General features: G+C 40.2%; 2 protein-coding genes across 5 annotated transcripts in view; both read left to right on the top strand.

Annotated features, from left to right (window-relative positions):
- Positions 1–3,830, top strand: part of LOC122457916 (translation initiation factor IF-2-like) — a 48,969-nt gene extending 45,139 nt beyond the window's left edge. The window contains exons 1-3 of one of the 3 annotated variants that reach the window (XR_006277653.1): positions 760–1,214; positions 1,318–2,207; positions 2,972–3,830. The gene's annotated coding sequence lies outside the window, so the exon portion shown is untranslated. Of the gene's footprint in view, positions 1–759; positions 2,208–2,971 lie in introns of those variants that run through there. The other 2 variants (XR_006277652.1, XM_043504371.1) reach the window with 2 other exon arrangements.
- Positions 3,831–5,644: 1,814 nt separating this feature from the next.
- On the top strand, positions 5,645–14,589 carry HMGB1 (high mobility group box 1). Of its 2 annotated transcripts, none has more exons than XM_038410174.2 (5): positions 5,645–5,816; positions 8,578–8,740; positions 8,953–9,098; positions 10,269–10,443; positions 12,645–14,589. In XM_038410174.2, the coding sequence occupies exons 2-5, from the start codon at positions 8,591–8,593 to the stop codon at positions 12,819–12,821; spliced, it is 648 nt and encodes a 215-aa protein (XP_038266102.1). In that variant the 5' UTR covers positions 5,645–5,816; positions 8,578–8,590; the 3' UTR covers positions 12,822–14,589. The 2 variants fall into 2 exon arrangements, with proteins under 2 accessions (XP_038266102.1, XP_043360302.1); XM_043504367.1 differs by lacking the exon at positions 5,645–5,816 and adding an exon at positions 6,260–6,524.
- Positions 14,590–18,123: the final 3,534 nt, after the last annotated feature.

The following is an 18,123-nucleotide window of genomic DNA, read 5'->3' as shown; positions in this document are numbered from 1 at the left end:
TCCCACATGGTAGCTATTAAGTTGACATTTGCCTTGTTCCTTTTGATCCTTCCTCTTGCTCTGGGGATGAGGGTTATTAAAGGAAATGTAGAAAGAACAGGAGTACTTGTGACACCTTAGCGACTAACAAATTTATTAGAGCATAACCTTTCATGGGCTACAGCCCACTTCATTGGATGCATAGAATGGAACATTATATATATACATACAGATAAGTTGGAAGTTACCATACAAACTGTGAGAGGCTAATTAGTTAAGATGAACTATTATCAGCAGGATAATAAAGGAGGAGAAAAAAACTTTTGTAGTAATAATCAAGATGGCCCATTTAGACAGTTGACAAGAAGATGTGAGGATACTTAACTTAAGGATATAGATTCAATATGTGTAATGACCCAGCCAATCCCAGGCTCTATTCAAACCCAAGTTAATGGTATCTAGTTTGCATATTAATTCAAGCTCACCAGTTTCTCGTTGGAGTCTGTTTTTGAAGTTTTTCTGTTGCAAAATTGCCACCCTTAAATCTTTTACTGAGTGGTCAGAGAGGTTGAAGTGTTCTCCTACCGGTTTTTGAATGTTATGATTCCTGATGTCAGATTTGTGTCCATTTAATGGACACAAATAGATTTAATGGATTTGTGTCCAAATCTGACATCAGGAATCAAAAACCGGTAGGAGAACACTTCGACCACTCTGACCACTCAGTAAAAGATTTAAGGGTGGCAATTTTGCAACAGAAAAGCTTCAAAAACAGACTCCAACGAGAAACTGCTGAGCTTGAATTAATATAAATTTGTTAATCTCTAAGGTGCCAGAAGTACTCCTATTCTTTTTGCGGATACAGACTAACACGGCTGCTACTCTGAAACCTAAAGGAAATGCGTACTGGAGGTATGTATTCCACTCTAAGAAGGATGTATTTATGAGAAATTTTCCTCTCCTGCCCATTCTGGTGCAGTACAGTGGACACCTGGCATTATTTTGGATAGAAACAGGTCTATATGTGTGTGTCCTCATCTGCAAAATAGATTGCTGATTTCAGTGACCAAATGTACTGGTGCTGTGCTCTTCAGAGAGTCCACCTGCACATTTTCCTCTCCTGCTAAGCAGAAGGCTGTTGGATGGCTCTAGTGCTAGATACACCACAGCCTAAGTCCTGGTCTACACTACAGTTAGGTTGATGTAAGCTGCTTTGTGTGAACCTAGTTGTGCATGTTTCAGAGTAGCAGCCATGTTAGTCTGTATTCGCAAAAAGAAAAAGAGTACTTGTGGCACCTTAGAGACTAACAAATTTATTAGAGCATAAGCTTTCGTGAGCATGTGTCTACACTTAAATTTATCTCCCATTGATCTTAGTGCCCATTACAGTGATGCAGTAACACCATCTCCCTGAACGGCACTGAACCATGGTTGATGTACTGAGATTGATGCAGCATGAGTGTAGACACTGTGTTACTTATGTCAACCCTAGCAGGCCTCCAGCAGCTGTCCCACAATGCCTGACTACTGAGCTCTGGTCACAGTTGTGAACTCCACTGCCCAGGGGACATGGAGACTGGAAGGCCCTCCACCCCTTTAAAGCCCCACACATTTTTGAAATGCCTTTTTCCTGATTATCCAGCTTGGTAAGCACACCTAGCAGTTCTCCATTGTTGTGCATAGCTGCGCAGCTGACCATGCCAGCTACACGCTCCGCCTTGGAGTAGGCAGTAGATATTGTATCTCCTGGGCCTGTGGAGAGAAGAGGCTGTGCTGGTACAGTTACAGACCAACTGTAGAAATGTAGAAATCTGTGAGCAGATTGCATGGGGGATGGAGGAGAATGGGTACAACAGGGATCAGCAGCAGTGCCACATAAAAGCGAAGGAACTGCATCAGGCATGTCAGAAGGCCAGAGAGATCAACAGTTGATCTGATGCCAAGCTGCAACCCTGCTGTTTTTACAACAAGCTGTATACCATACTTGGCGGAGATCCCGTCTTGCCCCTCCACACACCATCATGGATACCTCTATGGAACCTGAGTCACAGGCTCCTGGCATGAACAGTGAGGATAAAGAGGAGGTGGACAAAGAAGAAGGGGACGAGGGACATGTGACTGGGGGTCCAGCTATTCCGTGATCCAGGACCTATTTGAGACTCTACCACAGTCCATTCGGTCCCTGTTGTTGAGCATAGGCAAGCCCAATGCAGGGAAAGGAACCCTGGGTAAGTGTGTAAATTTATTTCCCATTATAGTGATGTACTAATGGTGTCCCCAACTTAACAGGACACAGCTATCAGCTTTTCATTAATTTACTCGGCCTAGAAGAGGTAGCAGGAGGAACTGTTGATATCTCCTTTTCATTCCCCTGCAGAGTTAGGCAATGGGAGGGCCGTGCGGATCAGTTTGTTTATGTACACAGGGATGTCCCTTGAATCCTCCCGAGAGATCTCAATGAAACATTTATGGAGGTACTCTGCAGTCCTCTCCAGAAAGTTACTAGGGATGACCGCTTTATTTCTTCTTCAGTGGTAGGATATTTTCCCATGCTGATTGGTGATAACTTGGGCAGGTACCATTGCAGTACACAGGCTAGCATATGTGCCCAAATGGCATACCAGCACAAGCTGTGTTCTCGGTGGCTTTGTTACCCTTAGGAGTGAGATATCAGCTAAAATCACCACCGCCTGTGGAAAATGGTGCCAGTATTCAGTGCCAGTGCCCTGTACTCACTGTTTCATGCAATTGAGCAATTCCCTCCTTATTTCCCTCATCCTTGGCAGGCCATACTCATTATGGCTGGTGCTGAGAGTGGTGCTGTGCATAAGCACACTGAAGCAGAAGAGTCAATAAGCCTGTCTTGTTTAAATCTTTAGGGGAGCAAGGGAAGGGAGTTCTGAATCTTAATTTTCACTTTACATTGTACATTTCACTTTACACAGTACATTGACTGTACTGACAGTGATACATCTGTGTGTTTTATTTGCAGCTGCTGCCACTGCAGCCTTGAGGGGGTTCCCCCTCTACATGTGTGGAACACCTGAGCCAGGTAAGGAGGAGAAAGAAGAGGACTTGGGAAGACCTGTTCAGTGAGATCTTCTGCTGTTTCAGACTATGAGCAAAGGGCCTGGAGGGTGAATATTGCAGACAGCCTGAGGGAGGAAAATGTGGACAGATGGAAGGTTCAAGAGTCTCAGTAGGAAAAGGAGAGGGAAATGCACCAGGACATAATGGGCCTTTTCTGGCAGCAAAAGCCAATACAGCAGTCTCTTGTGGACGTACAAGGTCATCTCCTTTTGCTGTCCCTGGAGAACTCCATTTTAGCATCTCCTTGCACCCCACCTCAACATTGCACATTGTATCAGTGACTGCATCCCTACACCTGCCACTCCACCTCTCAGGACACTAAGGACAACCACAGCTTCACATACACTGACCTGGGAAAGCCATGGTTGCTGTACATGTAGGTAAAGTTGACATGAATGTTTTTTTCCCTTGTTAAGTTCTGTTCCATTAATTTTATTAAGTTTTTAATGTATTTGCTTTTGAATTGCTCAGATTCTTCTTTTCACTGATTTTGTTACTGAATAAAATTCTATTCTTTGGAAAATAATTCATTTTTATAAGTTTACAACTTATGCTGCAGAGTGCCTAGTACAGTACTTTACCTAGTTGGTCATTGCTATTTCGCCTATCTTCTTCACTTCATATTATTCTTGTGCAGGAGTTATCACATGTAAATAGTTAACTTTGAATATCTAGTTAGTTGTCATGCTTAGATGTTCACTTTTTCTAAGTGTAGAGCTTTGGAAGTGTTCCTAGGGCCACCTGTTCTGGGAATGGAGCTACTTAGAGATTTGTCCTCCTTCCATCTTTTAGACTGCTTCCAAACTCTGAAGACTGTATGGATCACCTGATACTAAGGACTGCTAGCCCTGTTATTAGAGAAAATAAATTATCAGGTAAGAACAAATTTTTCTTTGTACATTTGTGTACCTTTCTATTCCCAGAGCTCAGTGTTTTACAAATGATAAAAAAAAACTTCTAACACCCCTCTGAGGAAGGGAGTTGTTTTTTCTATCTTACTTATAATTAACCTGAGCCTGGTATAGTCACCTACACCCACGCAAAGTAGATGCTAAAGGTTATTATTTTGATTTGGTAGCCTTTTACACCCACTTTGCATTGGTGTAAATGACTACACAAATTGCAGGGAAACCAGGGTGATTCAAGCCTAGAAAAGTTAAGGCCTGGATTTTCAAGTGTTTATTAATTTTGGATGCCTCAGCTTCTGTGCACCCAAGTTGATGTATAGGGCCTAATTTTTAGAAATATGGAGCACCCACAGGTCTAATTGAAGTCATCCGAGGCACCCAAAATCAGTGGACAGTTCTTTGAAAATATTGGACTAAGGATTTTGGTCCAAAGTCATTAAGGGTATGTCGACACTTAAAACGGTATAGCAGGACACCTGCATTGCTGCCTATGCACCATTGTAGTGCTTCAGTGTAGTTGCTGCCCATGCCAAAGGCAAGGTTTCTCCTTTTGGCATAGGCAAGCCATCTCCCTGAGAGGAAGTAGCTAGGCAGAGCGGTAGATCTTGGTTCAAAAAACAGCTTTATTACAGCAAGAGACTTCCAATGGAATTCTTCTGTCGACCTAATATTGTCCACACTGGGGGCTAGGTCGGGATAGCTACGTCTCTCAGGGGGCTGGCTTTTTCACACTCTTGAGAGATGTAGATATGCTGATGTAAATTCCCAGTGTGGACCAGCCTTCAGGAAGTCTGCTGCAAAGCTGTAAATAGAACCCAGATCTACTGTCTCCTCCTCTTGACTTTTAAGTTGTAGAATAGATCATGCTTTGTGCCTGAAATGTAGCTATGTCAGATAAAGTAATCCATATAGGTAAAAACATACATGGCATATAATGTTTTTAGATTGGACTACTCTATAGACATTACTGTATTTAAACCTAGAGGTTTAAATAAGATGTGTGGGGAGGCAGGAGACCTGGATTTGATTCCTAGAGACCTGCCATGGCTTGATATCTAATGCATCTGTGCCTCACTTTCCTCATCTGTAAAATGGTGTTATTTATCATAAAATAATTCGTAGTGTGTAGAGTGTGTGGATATCTTAGATAGAAGGCACCATAGAAATATGTGGTGGCTGTATTAGGATGCTCTGGGAGCATCTGTCTCAGCAACATGCACCATTTACTAAGGGTCAGTATTTGCCACTGCTGTAACACAATGGCCTGCTGTCCCCTTGCCTTGGAGCAGTAGGAGCCTGGGGGTAGGGTGTGTGGGGAAAGGGTTCTCAAAGTAGGCCTCCGGGTATGCTTTAGGGAGACAGAAGTGGCGGTGCGGTTGGGGGAGCGCGGCGCCCTTCGGCTCGGCTGGGAGTGCGTGGTTGCCTATGAGCTGCTCTCCTCATGCACGGCAGCGCTGCACTAAGTCTCTCCGAGCTGTACAGCCCGCCTCGGCCAGCCTCCCCTCCACTCACTTTTATATTTGCGCGCCCTTTCAAACCTCAGTGACGTGTCCCGCTCCGCGGCCAATCCGCGGCGCCCTCTGGTCAGGACAATGGAAGGGGCTCCACCAATCAGGCTGGCCGCTGGCTTGGCGGCCGCCAATAGGAGCGGGGCTGTGTTGAGAGTAATGTTACCAGCGCTGAGAGCGTGAGGAGGCTGCGTATCGATCCCGCTCTCAGCCATTGCGGTGCATTGGGCTACAGCGAGACCAGGCAGCACTGGGGGCCAGCGCGAGCAGCCAGGCAAGTGTCTCAGCGCCTGTGGCTCGCTGCTGAGTGAGTGAGCGAGCGAGCGAGGCGGTGAGTATCCCGGGCCGGGCCGGGCGGGCGGGCGGCGCGCTCCGGCGGCTGCGGGGCCAGCGCAGCGCTCGCTCTGCCCCGGCCACACAAAGGCGAATTAGGCTGCATCTGAGGCAGGCTGTCGGCGGGGCCCGCCGGCGGGCGGAGCGGGAGCCGGCCGGGGGGGGGGGGGGGAAGCGGGCGAGTTCGTGAAGCGGGAAGGGGATGGAAACGGAAGGGAAAATCTCCCCGGCGGGCTCGGTCTTGCGAGGGGTGGGGGAGGACGCGGGCGGCGACTATCGCCGCAAGGCCCGGGGCCGGGCGCTCCCCAGCGGGGCCGCGGGGCCGTGTCGGCGGCGGGCGAGCCGGAGCTGCGCTCGCTGGAACATGGCTGACGAGCGGAGGGCGGGGGCGCAGTTCGGCGGAACTTTTCCAGCCGCCTTTTCTCCCTCCGCCAGGGCCGCGGCGGGGCTTTCCCAACCGGGGCCAGCAGCCGGCCGCCATGTGCGGGGCCCCCCTTTGGGGCTGCGGCCGGACCCGGCCAGCTCGCCGGGGGCTTGGGGGCGCGCGTCTCCCGCCCCACCGCTGTCATGGCTGAGCGTGCGCCGGGCGCGCACACAAAGGGAGGCAGGAAGGAGCCATGTTCTGTGCGCGGCGGCGAGCAGCGGCCATTCCGGGAGGCCGCCGCGCTCTGATCTGGCGAGAGCCGCGGGGGCCCGCGCCGCTGCCGTGGGTAGACTGGGAGCCGGGGGGCTTCCGTAAAGCGCTGCCGCCGCGCCGCCCCCGAGCTGCCCCCGCGCACATTTCAAGGGGACTTTCTCTCAGCGCCAGGCTGTTTGCACAAAATGGGAGGAATAGCGCCGCTGCCGCTGCCGCCCTTCCCGAGGAGCAGCCTGCGCCACTGCAAACCCTCGCCCGGGAGCGGGACCCGCCACAGCTCTGCCTAGAGACCGATCAGACGCGCGCTCCCCGTTAGACACGACAGAGGGGCGCAGGCTTTGCAGTGAGGTTGGCTTAGCTTGAGAGCTCGTGGCAGCGCCAGCCATGGGTTTAGTCTAGGTCCTGCAGTCACCTCTGTACGCTTTACAGCTGGGAAGACATGATTAGTAAACGCAGGCTTTTTTTTTTTTTTTTCCCCTTTCCCCTTCCTCTTCCTCCCCCACCAGCAAGACACAACAACACAATTAAAAAGAATTATGTACATTTAATTCTTCTGCGTGGGGATTGGTTACACAAGTGAGCCACAACTGTGCCTTCAGTTTTAAGAAAATTAATGAATCTCCTCCTCTGAAGTTATTGCCTCATGTCTTTCCAGAATGCATAAATCTGGAAGATTTTTGATGCAAACACATACACCATCTACTGTGTCCTTTCTCTGATTTTTTTTTTTTTTTTGCCCCCTTCTTCTGCAGCATTTTAAGAAAATCACTTTTTAAGGGAACTTAAGTTTTCCTCCACCCCCTATGTTCAAGATGGCAGGAAGATTGCTTTTAAATACAAGTTAATATGATAGTTGCAGGGTTTTAATTGGGGTGTTTAAAGTGAAAAGACATTTACAGTCTAAATAAAATGTGCTGTGGAATATGAATTCCTGTTTCAATTTTTATTTATTTTCCTCACACTCCCTTTCTATGCAAAGGAACAAGTGAACCCCCCGTCCCACCCATGTGTCACTAAACTATCCTTGAGTGAAGGGGTTGCTCTGGAAGCATCTCCATTGCTGGCGGGAATAGCTCCTGGTTCTACAGTCTTGTTTACTCAATGGAAACTTCAAACCGGATGTGTTTAGTCACAGAGCAGAAATCTGTTTGTCCATACGCCAAACCGATCGGAAACGCTGCTTCTGTGGCAATACATGCACGCACCACCCACTTGCTTCACTCCTCTTTGGAAGAGCAAAGTTTATGCCGCAGTGGACTGGAGATGTTTTTTTTTTTCCCCAGGCTTGTGGAGAAATTATCTATCTTGTGTATGAATGTGCTGAGAAGATACTTTTCCATCCCCTGTACCCTTTAAAAGATACGGGAATGTCTGCTCAATGAGCACACTTTTATATATGTCATAAGTGTCATGCTTTTAAAGCCATTGGTTGGAACATAACATGTTTCAGTGCTGTATTTAATTCTGCTATTTCTAGCTGCACATTGTAGGGAGAATAGATTTTGCAGTATAATTAAAGTGGAAAGTAACTTGGCTTACTTTATTTCTGTACTTTTTTCACGCAAACCGATATTTCCATAAAGCATTTTGGAAGCTTAAGTAGAGTAAATACTTAAGAACCCAACAGGCTGACCCAGATAGGGTATTGTAATATTTCGCCCTGCCCCACAATAATTTCTTTCTGTTTAAGCCTTTCTGGCCCTTAATTAGATGACATGTGGCTGCTGTGCTCTACCAATCAGGAGGGGAGCAACTTCCCTTGAGACTAATGCCAATACTTGCCTGCAAATGGACTAGCAACAGACGCTCTTGATTGCTTAGGACTCTTTAAATATAACAGGAAATTTATTTTGATAATAGCCAAATATCTTGAAGACCAGGTTATTTGTATTGACCAGGTGAGCTAAAAAAAACCCCCTGTAATAGCAGTCTTTTTTGCAAGTAATATATAGTTTTCTAGGAGAGAGCTGTAGCTTGTATATATTCTGAGAGGTCCTCTCATAAAAGTTCAGAAAGCTGCTTTTACAGATCTTAGTCAACATACTCATTCTTCCCAGATTCCTATGATATTGTGTGGGGGCCAAAAGTAGTTTTAAAAGTTTGTTTTTCTTTTGTGTTACAGAAAATCAGCAAAAATGGGCAAAGGTGATCCTAAGAAGCCAAGAGGTAAAATGTCTTCATATGCCTTCTTTGTGCAAACTTGCCGGGAGGAGCACAAGAAGAAGCACCCAGATGCTTCAGTGAACTTTTCAGAGTTCTCAAAAAAATGTTCAGAACGGTGGAAGGTAAGATAAACTAAAAAACAGTACTAATTTACAGTATTACAGCATAGATTATCTTAAATGAATATCAATTCAGTCTTGATTATATTTACTTACATTGTTCAGATACTTGTGAATGCATTTCTTGCCTTTAATGTTACTCCCGCTACAGTTTGGAATGGGATCGGATGAACTTTTGAATCATGCACTCACCCCCTATTTATTGTTTTTTATAGACTATGTCTGTTAAGGAAAAAGGAAAGTTTGAAGATATGGCGAAGGCTGACAAGGTTCGTTATGAAAGAGAAATGAAAAATTATATACCACCCAAAGGGGAAACAAAAAAGAAGTTCAAGGATCCTAATGCACCGAAGAGGCCTCCGTAAGTAGATTTCCAGTTAGTGTGTCTTGTACAGGAGCATTACATTGAAATGTATCCATAAAATGATCTTTTAAAAATAAAAGTTTGGGGATTTGAAGTATAGAAGAGTACATAACTTCAAAATGTAGTGTTGCCAGTAACCGCATTTAAAAATCAGTGGGATAAAAGATATAAAAAAGAACATATCAGACTGGAAATAAGATGTAAATTTTTAACAGAGAGTGTAAAGAACCATTGCCACAATTTGCCAAGGATTGTGGTGGATTCTCCATCACTGACGACTTTTAAACCAAAATTGGATGTTTTTCTAAAAAAATATATGCTCTAGAAATTCTTTTGAAGAAGTTGTATGCCTGTGATGTACAGGATGTCAGACTAGATGATCATAATGATCCCCTTCTGGCTTTAGAATCTATAAATCTTACCCATTTCAATTATCGTTTACTTGGAACTTGACATAAAATTGTTGGAATAAATTTATCTGTTAAAAATAAACCCAACGCTGTTATGATCAATTTTGACCTTTTTTATTAATAGAATTTTGCTAGCAGCCAGACAAAATAACTCTAGATTAAAATTGTGGTAGAATATTAGGCCCAAATCCTGGAACCATTCTGGCAAATGCAGAACCTTGTGTCCGCACAGAGTCCCTTTGAAGTCAGTGGGGCTCTGTACTGGCGCAGGGAACTGCATTCATGAAACAGTTTGCAGAAATGAGCCTTTGTCCTTAAAATAGACCATACCACCGAAAGATAAATGTGAAATTATCATGATACCAAGCTTGTATGGTGCTAAATCTTTCTATTTTTAAAATGGAGCAAACACTAAAAAATAAACTAAGAAAAAGTGGCTGGTACTGACATCTGGAAATCCTTCTACAGTAATCATGAGATTATTTTAATATTTCCTGTGAAACAGTTCACACAGTCCATGTTCTCACAACTGTTAAAATCAGAAACTTGGTGGGATTATGCGCAACATAGGAGTGTGATTTCTAAAGCACATTGTGTTGCACATTAATTGGTCTGTGTAGACTGCTGGTGCACACTAAATGTTCCTTAGTAGTACTACGTTAAAGCACAATGCATCATGTAGTGAAGGTCTCAAAACTTGCTATGTCTAGTACAATAGTTTAACCTTTATACTTAAAATTACAATTATTCTTTTCAGTTCAGCTTTTTTCTTATTCTGCGCTGAATTTCGTCCAAAAATCAAAGGAGAACATCCTGGTCTGTCCATTGGAGATGTTGCAAAGAAACTGGGAGAGATGTGGAATAACACTGCTGCAGATGATAAACAGCCCTATGAAAAGAAGGCTGCTAAACTGAAGGAGAAGTATGAAAAGGTAAGTAACGGGATTCAGTGTGAGCAAAAAGTTCTTCTCTGTTCCAATTCAAATTTGAATGATTAAATAATTGTAAGTGATCATCCCTCTTCTTCTTATGGCAAAATAATGTAACATCTGCTTGTGCATAAATGAGTGAGAGTTGTGTATATCAAAGGACTAGGTGATTGACTTGTGTTTTTTTGTTTGTTTTTTTTTAAATTCCTCTAGAGTACTCTTACATTGTACGTCACAAGTATAATTATGAAAATGTCAAATTACCTTAGCATCCAGAGAGAATACCTCTAATAGCATGTCCTTGTGAGGATTATGACACTTTCATTCATCATACTTCAGATCTTATCTTTTGATATTTTAGTTCATATTCTTGTATCTGTTTTGAATATTAAAAGTAATGGTTCATGGCAGCAGCTGATTTCTGCAACCAGTTTACACTATTAAGTAATGCCAATAAGGAAAAATGTTTTCTTTAAATTTGTATTTGCCACATACTATTGAAGAAATAGTCATAGCATATGTTCATATTCTTTATCTTAAAGAACAGTTTTTAGTTTACTTTATACCTAAAGAGTTAAATATTAGAGGACAAGACGTTTGTATTAGACATGTATTCTATTACACCCACTTAGTGGTGGTTTCCCTTCAAACAAGTAACATAGTTGTTCATGCATCTTTGACAAGGTTTTCCTATCTATTAACTTGTTTTCTTGTATCATTAAGGCTAAATCCTACTTCAGTGTTAGGAACTCTATTTGAGTATTGGGGATATAGAGCATGGCAGCGGCATCTGGATTTCCATATTCCCATCCCAGGACAAGATAGCTAAGGGAGAGAGTGATGTATGATGGGATACATACCAATTCTTCTTTATAAAGGAATAGTACGCACCCCTGGCTGCAATGTATTGCACACTTTAGCATGTATGCTGAAATGCTGATCAATAGTGTCTCCTTGCTGACAAACAAAATCAGTTAAGAGATGGTGGCACAGAAATAGGCAAGTAACTGCGCGTTGGGGGGTCTCTAGCACTAGGTAGGAATCATGCCATGCAGATACACTGTGGGTTAGAAAACTTCCTATGTTAGTCCTTTGAGTGCAACACAGGGCATGATTTGGTTTTTAGTAAATTTAATTATTCACATATAAATTTTACATTTTGGTATGATTTTAAACAAAGATTAAATTCAGAGCTACAAGTAAACTTTCCCCAGTACTTTAAATTATAAAGTGACTGACGCATTTTAGTTTAGGGTTATTTTAAATATTACAGGGGGAAAAAAATCTGAAGCCACTAGCCTTTACTTGCAGCTGTTTCTCCCTTTACTGATATCACCCAAATTTGCACACATGCTTGGGATTTGATGTATATAAAGTTTCCTTCTAGAGCAAACTAATGTCTGAGTTCTGAAAATCTAGAGTTGGTAAATATTTCATTTAAAGACCATTGATATTAGTTAGTGAATGCCACTTCTTCTGAAATAAATTACGAATTTTAAGAGATACTGAAAGAACTGCAAAGAGAGCAGTTTAAAGAATACTGCATGAGAGAAACATTTTCAAGATTTAGGCCGTCTGCCTAAAGGCAATGCCCAGTCATAAGTTTAATATATACTAAAATAAATTATATTCTATATTCTTTTTTTTTAATGAAGCCAGGGGTTAAACTGATTTTTATGACTTGATGTTTACTGGCAATCATCTAACTTCATTTTATGATTTATATGAAGTTTTGAAAAATATGAATTTGAGTTTTATGTAGTGTAAGCCTATAGAATACCTTTACTGCATGCAGAAAGTGGCACTGTCTACTCTTGAAAGTTCTTGTACCTTTTTTATTGATTTAAACTTAAGTTAAGCAGAAAGCCATATAATTGCATTTCACTGAGGCATAACGTTGCAGATATTAGACCATGTCATTCTGATGTGTTGTGGATGGCTAATTATAGTTTTAGGTCCTAGATAAGGATTTGTGTGCATTTTTTGTGTGTGAAGATGAGATACCTCAGTGGTTACAGCATATCAGCAAAAAGAAAAGGAGTACTTGTGGCACCTTAGAGACTAACAAATTTATTAGAGCATAAGCTTTCGTGAGCTACAGCTCACTTCATAGCGAAATTCCTAAATGTTGTTGGAAAGTTCAGAAAGAGCTCTTCTCTTGTTAAATCTCTTAAAGAGATCCTTTTCCCACTTCTCTTGTCAAGGATATTGCTGCATACCGGGCTAAAGGGAAGCCTGATGTAGGAAAAAAGGTGGTTGCCAAAGCTGAGAAGAGCAAGAAAAAGAAGGAGGAGGAGGAGGATGAAGATGAGGATGAGGATGACGAGGAGGATGAAGATGATGATGAGGATGACGACGAGGATGACGATGATGATGAATAAGTCTCTTCTAGAGCAATTTCTTGTCTATAAAGCATTTAAACCCCCTGTACACAACTCACTCCTTTTAAAGAAAAAAAAAATTGAAATGTAAGGCTGTGTAAGATTTGTTTTTAAACTGTACAGTGTCTCTTTTTTTGTATAGTTAACACACTACCGAACGTGTCTTTAGATAGCCCTATCCTTAGTGGTATTTCATTGGCCACTAAACTTGCCTGGTACAGTGTGGGGGTTGTAAATTGGCATGAAAGTTTTAAAGCAGGTTCTTGTTGGTGCACAGCACAAATTAGTTATATATGGGGATGTAGTTCATTTTTCATCTTCAGTTGTCTCTGATGCATCATCAAAATAATTGTTGTTCTGTTAACTGAATACCACTCTGTAATTCCAAAAAAAAAAAAAAAAAAAAAGCTGCAGCTGTTTTTGTTGACATTCTGAATGCTTCTGAGTAAATACAATTTTTTTATTAGTATTGTTGTCCTTTTAATAGGTGCCCTTGAAAAATCATAATTTTTCTTTTTGAGGGGAACTCATCTTTGCTTTATTGTATGCCCATTTGGGATCACGTGATTATTACAGTTTTCATCTTTTCATGTAACCAGCTGATAAACGAAGCTTTGATCTGCATACCCTTCATAATCATGATAGGGTAGGCAAAGAAATATACAGGCATATGATAAAACAGAACTTTCTTCCGTAACTGGAAACAAACAAAAAAATCTCAACCAACTGATATTTGCTCGGATTTTGTGAAATGTAATATTGAGTTGCGTAAGTTTACCAGACTTGGAGAGTTGAGAAGTATAGAATTCAGTTTTACAGCATGGAATACTTCAGAAAAAAACCTCTAAAATGCTGTCCTAGAAGGACCAGTAGGAAGGGTATACTATTATCATTGTGTGTGAGGAATTTACATGCGACTCATTACTATGTAATGGAAGTTGTATCTGTAAATCTCTGAACACTCGAGATAAACATGCCCCTAAAATGTATGAAGTTAAAAATTATAAAAGTACCATATTGATTTTTTTTGTCAACAACAACATAGTGATGGCTGTGGACTTTATACCATGAAACTCTCCTGGTAGTAAATAGCCCACAAGAAAGGATTTTACTTTCCAATGTTTCTATAAATGGTACCATTATTTGTTTAAATCTATGTAAATTCATATTTTTAATCTTAAAATTCTAGTTTTAGCCCTTTAAACAAAGTTGTATATTGTCTCAAACTAAAATGAGATAAGATGTATTTTTCCCGTTAGGTTTTTATACCGCACTCTTCATGTTTGCCCATTTATAAGTTAAATATAGTTGTATGGAAAAGTACATTTTATTAAATTTTTGCATTTAAAAAGTGAAATGTTTAACTATGATATATACCAACAATGTCTAATTTGATCAAATATAATTCTCTTCCAAAACCAAAGCTAAGGTTTTTTTTTTTGTTTGTTTGTTTTTTGTTTTTTGTTTTTTCATATTCAGTAAAACTTCAAGTGCTGGCAACTGTAACTGTTTTCACATGTACCTGCTTACCAGTTTGGGGGACAATTTGGCAATTTTGTGGTTATAAAATTATGGTTCTCAAGTGCCAGTGTTTAAAAATAGCATTGTAATTTTACACGCTTTTGTGATGGAGTATTGTTTTGTTATACAATTTTGACTTTCAGATTCTTATTTCGATTTGCATTTGTTTATGTATAACTTCAGGAGAAATACTGAACACCTGGATCCTGGATGATACTAATAAACTAATAATTGCAGAGGTTTTAAATATTTAGTTAACTGACTCGCTTTTGTATCCTGTATACATTTACATATTTGCTTTCAGCCTCAAACAAAAGAGGAGTGCCAATCAAAAGATCTCTTCATGGAGAGCAAGAAATATAGAACAGATAAACTTTCTGAAATATTTGTGACTGGACACTGCTCTTAAACCATAATTCACTAGAAATAATCACTTTTTATACAGTAGAATCGTTTGTTTCTCTTGGACGTGCTGGAGAAAATAGATATTTTTCGTTCTCAAAACAAGGGATATGTGTTCTAAATCCATGATTGACAAAACTAAAACTCTGAGTAATTATTGTCTCAGAAAATGGGTGATAAGTGTCTAGTAAGTGTCTATTTGCCAGAAAAAAAACAGTAGTTCAATTTTGCCACAATTGTTAGTGTCTGTCTTCAGTAAAGGTGAAAATGCAGGGGGGGGAAAAACCCAGCATCCGTAAGTATGAAGGTAAGTGATTGGGGGGAATCTGTAATAATTAGGCTCGGGAGAATTTGATTACTTTTATAATTTTGTTGGATATCAATGTTTGTTTTTAAGCATTTTCTATTTTTATTTTAATAGTTTGTGGGGAAATTACAGTAATGACTAGATGTTGAGATTAAAAAAATTAAAGCTTTATAGCCATTACAACACACATTCTCAACGTGTCAAAACATACAAAGTAAGCAGTAATTTTCATAGTTTTATCTAAATTTTGATTATGAATGGAAATATTTTTTTTGTTGGGTTGCATGTGTACAGTGAAATTGACATTTACATATGAAAATTAATCCTTCCAACCCTAATTATAACTTCTATCTTCTGAGAACAAGAACCAAAGGTAAATTTTCTTCAAATCTAACTACTGTTAGAGATCCATTAAAGCTCCAGAGATCTCTGAAATACTAAAGGGACAAATTCTGTCTTTTTATGCATACCGTGTCACTTCAAAATCAATTTGGGGTGGTGTAAAGGCAAATTTTTGGTTTAAGAATATTGGCTGCAGGTATATACAACAAATTCAGTGAGTTTTTGACGTGGAAAGGCATCTTTTCTTTCTACGTATAAAGATTTCATTCTTTTTATTAAAAGAAAAGGAGTACTTGTGGCCCGTTAGAGACTAACGTATTTATTTGAGCATAAGCTTTCGTGAGCTACAGCTCACTTCATCGGATGCATTCAGTGGGAAAAAAAATGCATCCGATGAAGTGAGCTGTAGCTCACGAAAGCTTATGCTCTAATAAATGTGTTTAGTCTCTAAGGTGCCACAAGTACTCCTTTTTCTTTTTGCGAATACAGACTAACACGGCTGCTACTCTGAAACCTGTCATTAGATACAGTAGTACATCCTGAGTTACAAACACCTCAGGAATGGAGGTTGGTTGTAACTGAAATGTTTGTAACTGGAAAAAAAAAGTTATGGTGGTTCTTTCAAAGGTTTACAACTTGACTTGATACAGCTTTGAAACTTTGCTATGCAGAAGAAAAATGCTGATTTTTAACTCTTAATTTAAATGAAACAAGCACAGAAACAGTTCTTACCTTTATTTTATTTTCTTAGTGGTTTGCATTTACTGTGCAGTATTTGCATTTTTCCCCCTCTGTTGCCTGATTGTGTATTTCTGATTCCAAATGAGGGTGTGTGGTTACCATCAGTTTGTAACTCTGGTGTTTGTAACTCTTGAGATTCTACTGTATGGTTATCTATAAGAGCCATGTATTAGTGTCAAAACAACTGGATACATGTTCTAAGGGCTTTAACCTTTTATATAAGAACTTGCTTTTGGGAGAGGACTTTGCTGGTATATGTATTCTGGTATTTAGCATTGGGGAAAGAATTTGCATGAAAATTGACTAAGGAGTAATAATCTCTTTGAAATATAAGAAGTTATGGACTCATTTGTAGTAACCTTTGGTTAGTTTTGGATTTGTCATAGATCTTGAAGCAAGCTGAAGTCTCCCTCCCTCCCCATTTTAGAGATAATTCACCTTCAATTTTTGCACTGATTTTAACAAAATATATAATTAACATGACTCTCTATTGGTGTAACTATGTCCAAGCTAGAGGATTTCACCAATTTAACTAAATCAGTTTTTTTACTGATTTAGTTAAATACGCAAAATTGATTGTAGACAACCCTTAGAAATTTGAGGTAACGTATCAAACAACTCCAGGTTTCTGCAGTGTAGTTAGGACATCTCTGAGCTTGAACCCTTTTTAATGGCTTTTATTAGCATAGCAAGCCCATAAGGAACTTTAGTAGGGGCTATACACAAATTGGCTTTCTCTTATAAAGTTCATAGAAATCTGGAATAGCAGTCAAAGTACCCCTAACAGGAGGATAACCTAGACAGCTTTGTATAAAATAGAATTAAACCTGTTTTTGTGGGGGACAAAGCTTGAACAGTTTACCAATGCTTACTATCCTGAGGGCCAAGCCTGCTAGCCAGGATAAAAATACCTGTGCCACCTTTTGCTCCATAGCCATGCATGCTGAAAATGAGAACAATTTTACTGTATTGTAACATTATTTCTACAGTCACTTTAAAATGTAATGAAGGCATGTCGCAATACAAAAAACATATTTAGTCAATGAATTTTCATCTGCATTTGTCAAATATTTGCCAGTAGTATTTGACCAGCTGAAGATTTTAAAATAATAAAATTTACAATAAAAACATACCTAACCAATTATTTGATAAACAGTGAAATTCCAGCTAATAGTTTTTCAAACAGCCCCACTTATCGTGTCTCGTTTTTGCTGTATTCTTTCCCTTCTTGGCATCCCTCCACATTTCTTTCCTATAATGGATAAGAGTATGTGTATATTTAGAGGAAATGCTCTTAAAAAGGAAAAGTAGTGGGACATTTTTCTCTGTAGTTGATGTACACCCCCTGAAAATAGGCAACTCCAGAATTTGTCTATACATGAGCTATTCCATAGTGTGTGTGTGTGTGTGTGTGTGTGTGTGTGTGTGTGTGTGTGTACACACCCTTATTCTGGAATAAAAATGCCTTTTTCCAAATTGTCTTAATCCACTTCAGCCTAAACTAGTAAAAGACGCTCTTATTTCAGAGTAAGTGTCCACACATGGTTATTCCATAACAACTTTTCCACTTTAAATTATGAAATAATTTTCACGTGCAGACAAGCCATCAGACTCTCTTCTGACGTTTGAGTAACAAAGTACAAACAAATGAAAACTTTAAATGTTTTGTTCAGTTAGCATAAATTTTCATGGCTTTCTGACAGATTATACCACAATTTTTCTTTTGATTCCATAGGTTTAGGCAAAGGAAGGCAGTATTAGTTTCTATGAAAACAGATTTTCCTTTAAGGATGAAGATCAGATTTTCTTAAAGCTAATTTGTGCTATTGAGCCATACAACATTGGGTTCTACTTAGAGAGTACCTAATTTAGAAACTCATCTTGTGGAAGTGATTGCTATTAAAAGTGACCTGCAAAGGAGAAGCTCTCCTTTTGCTTCATGATGGATACAAATCTTGCACTTTAAAATGAATACAAATATCCACTTGT

Source organism: Dermochelys coriacea, chromosome 1, assembly GCF_009764565.3.
Source record: "Dermochelys coriacea isolate rDerCor1 chromosome 1, rDerCor1.pri.v4, whole genome shotgun sequence".
In the NCBI taxonomy this organism is placed as follows: domain Eukaryota; kingdom Metazoa; phylum Chordata; order Testudines; family Dermochelyidae; genus Dermochelys; species Dermochelys coriacea.
This window is presented reverse-complemented; position numbering and strand designations above follow the sequence as displayed.

Coding starts and splice junctions, on each gene's coding strand:
- HMGB1 (XM_043504367.1), top strand. CDS start 6,436: ATGTTCTGTGCGCGGCGGCGAGCAGCGGCCATTCCGGGAGGCCGCCGC. Junction 6,525..8,577: donor CGGGGGCCCGCGCCGCTGCC/GTGGGTAGACTG, acceptor TTTGTGTTACAG/AAAATCAGCAAAAATGGGCA. Junction 8,741..8,952: donor AATGTTCAGAACGGTGGAAG/GTAAGATAAACT, acceptor TGTTTTTTATAG/ACTATGTCTGTTAAGGAAAA.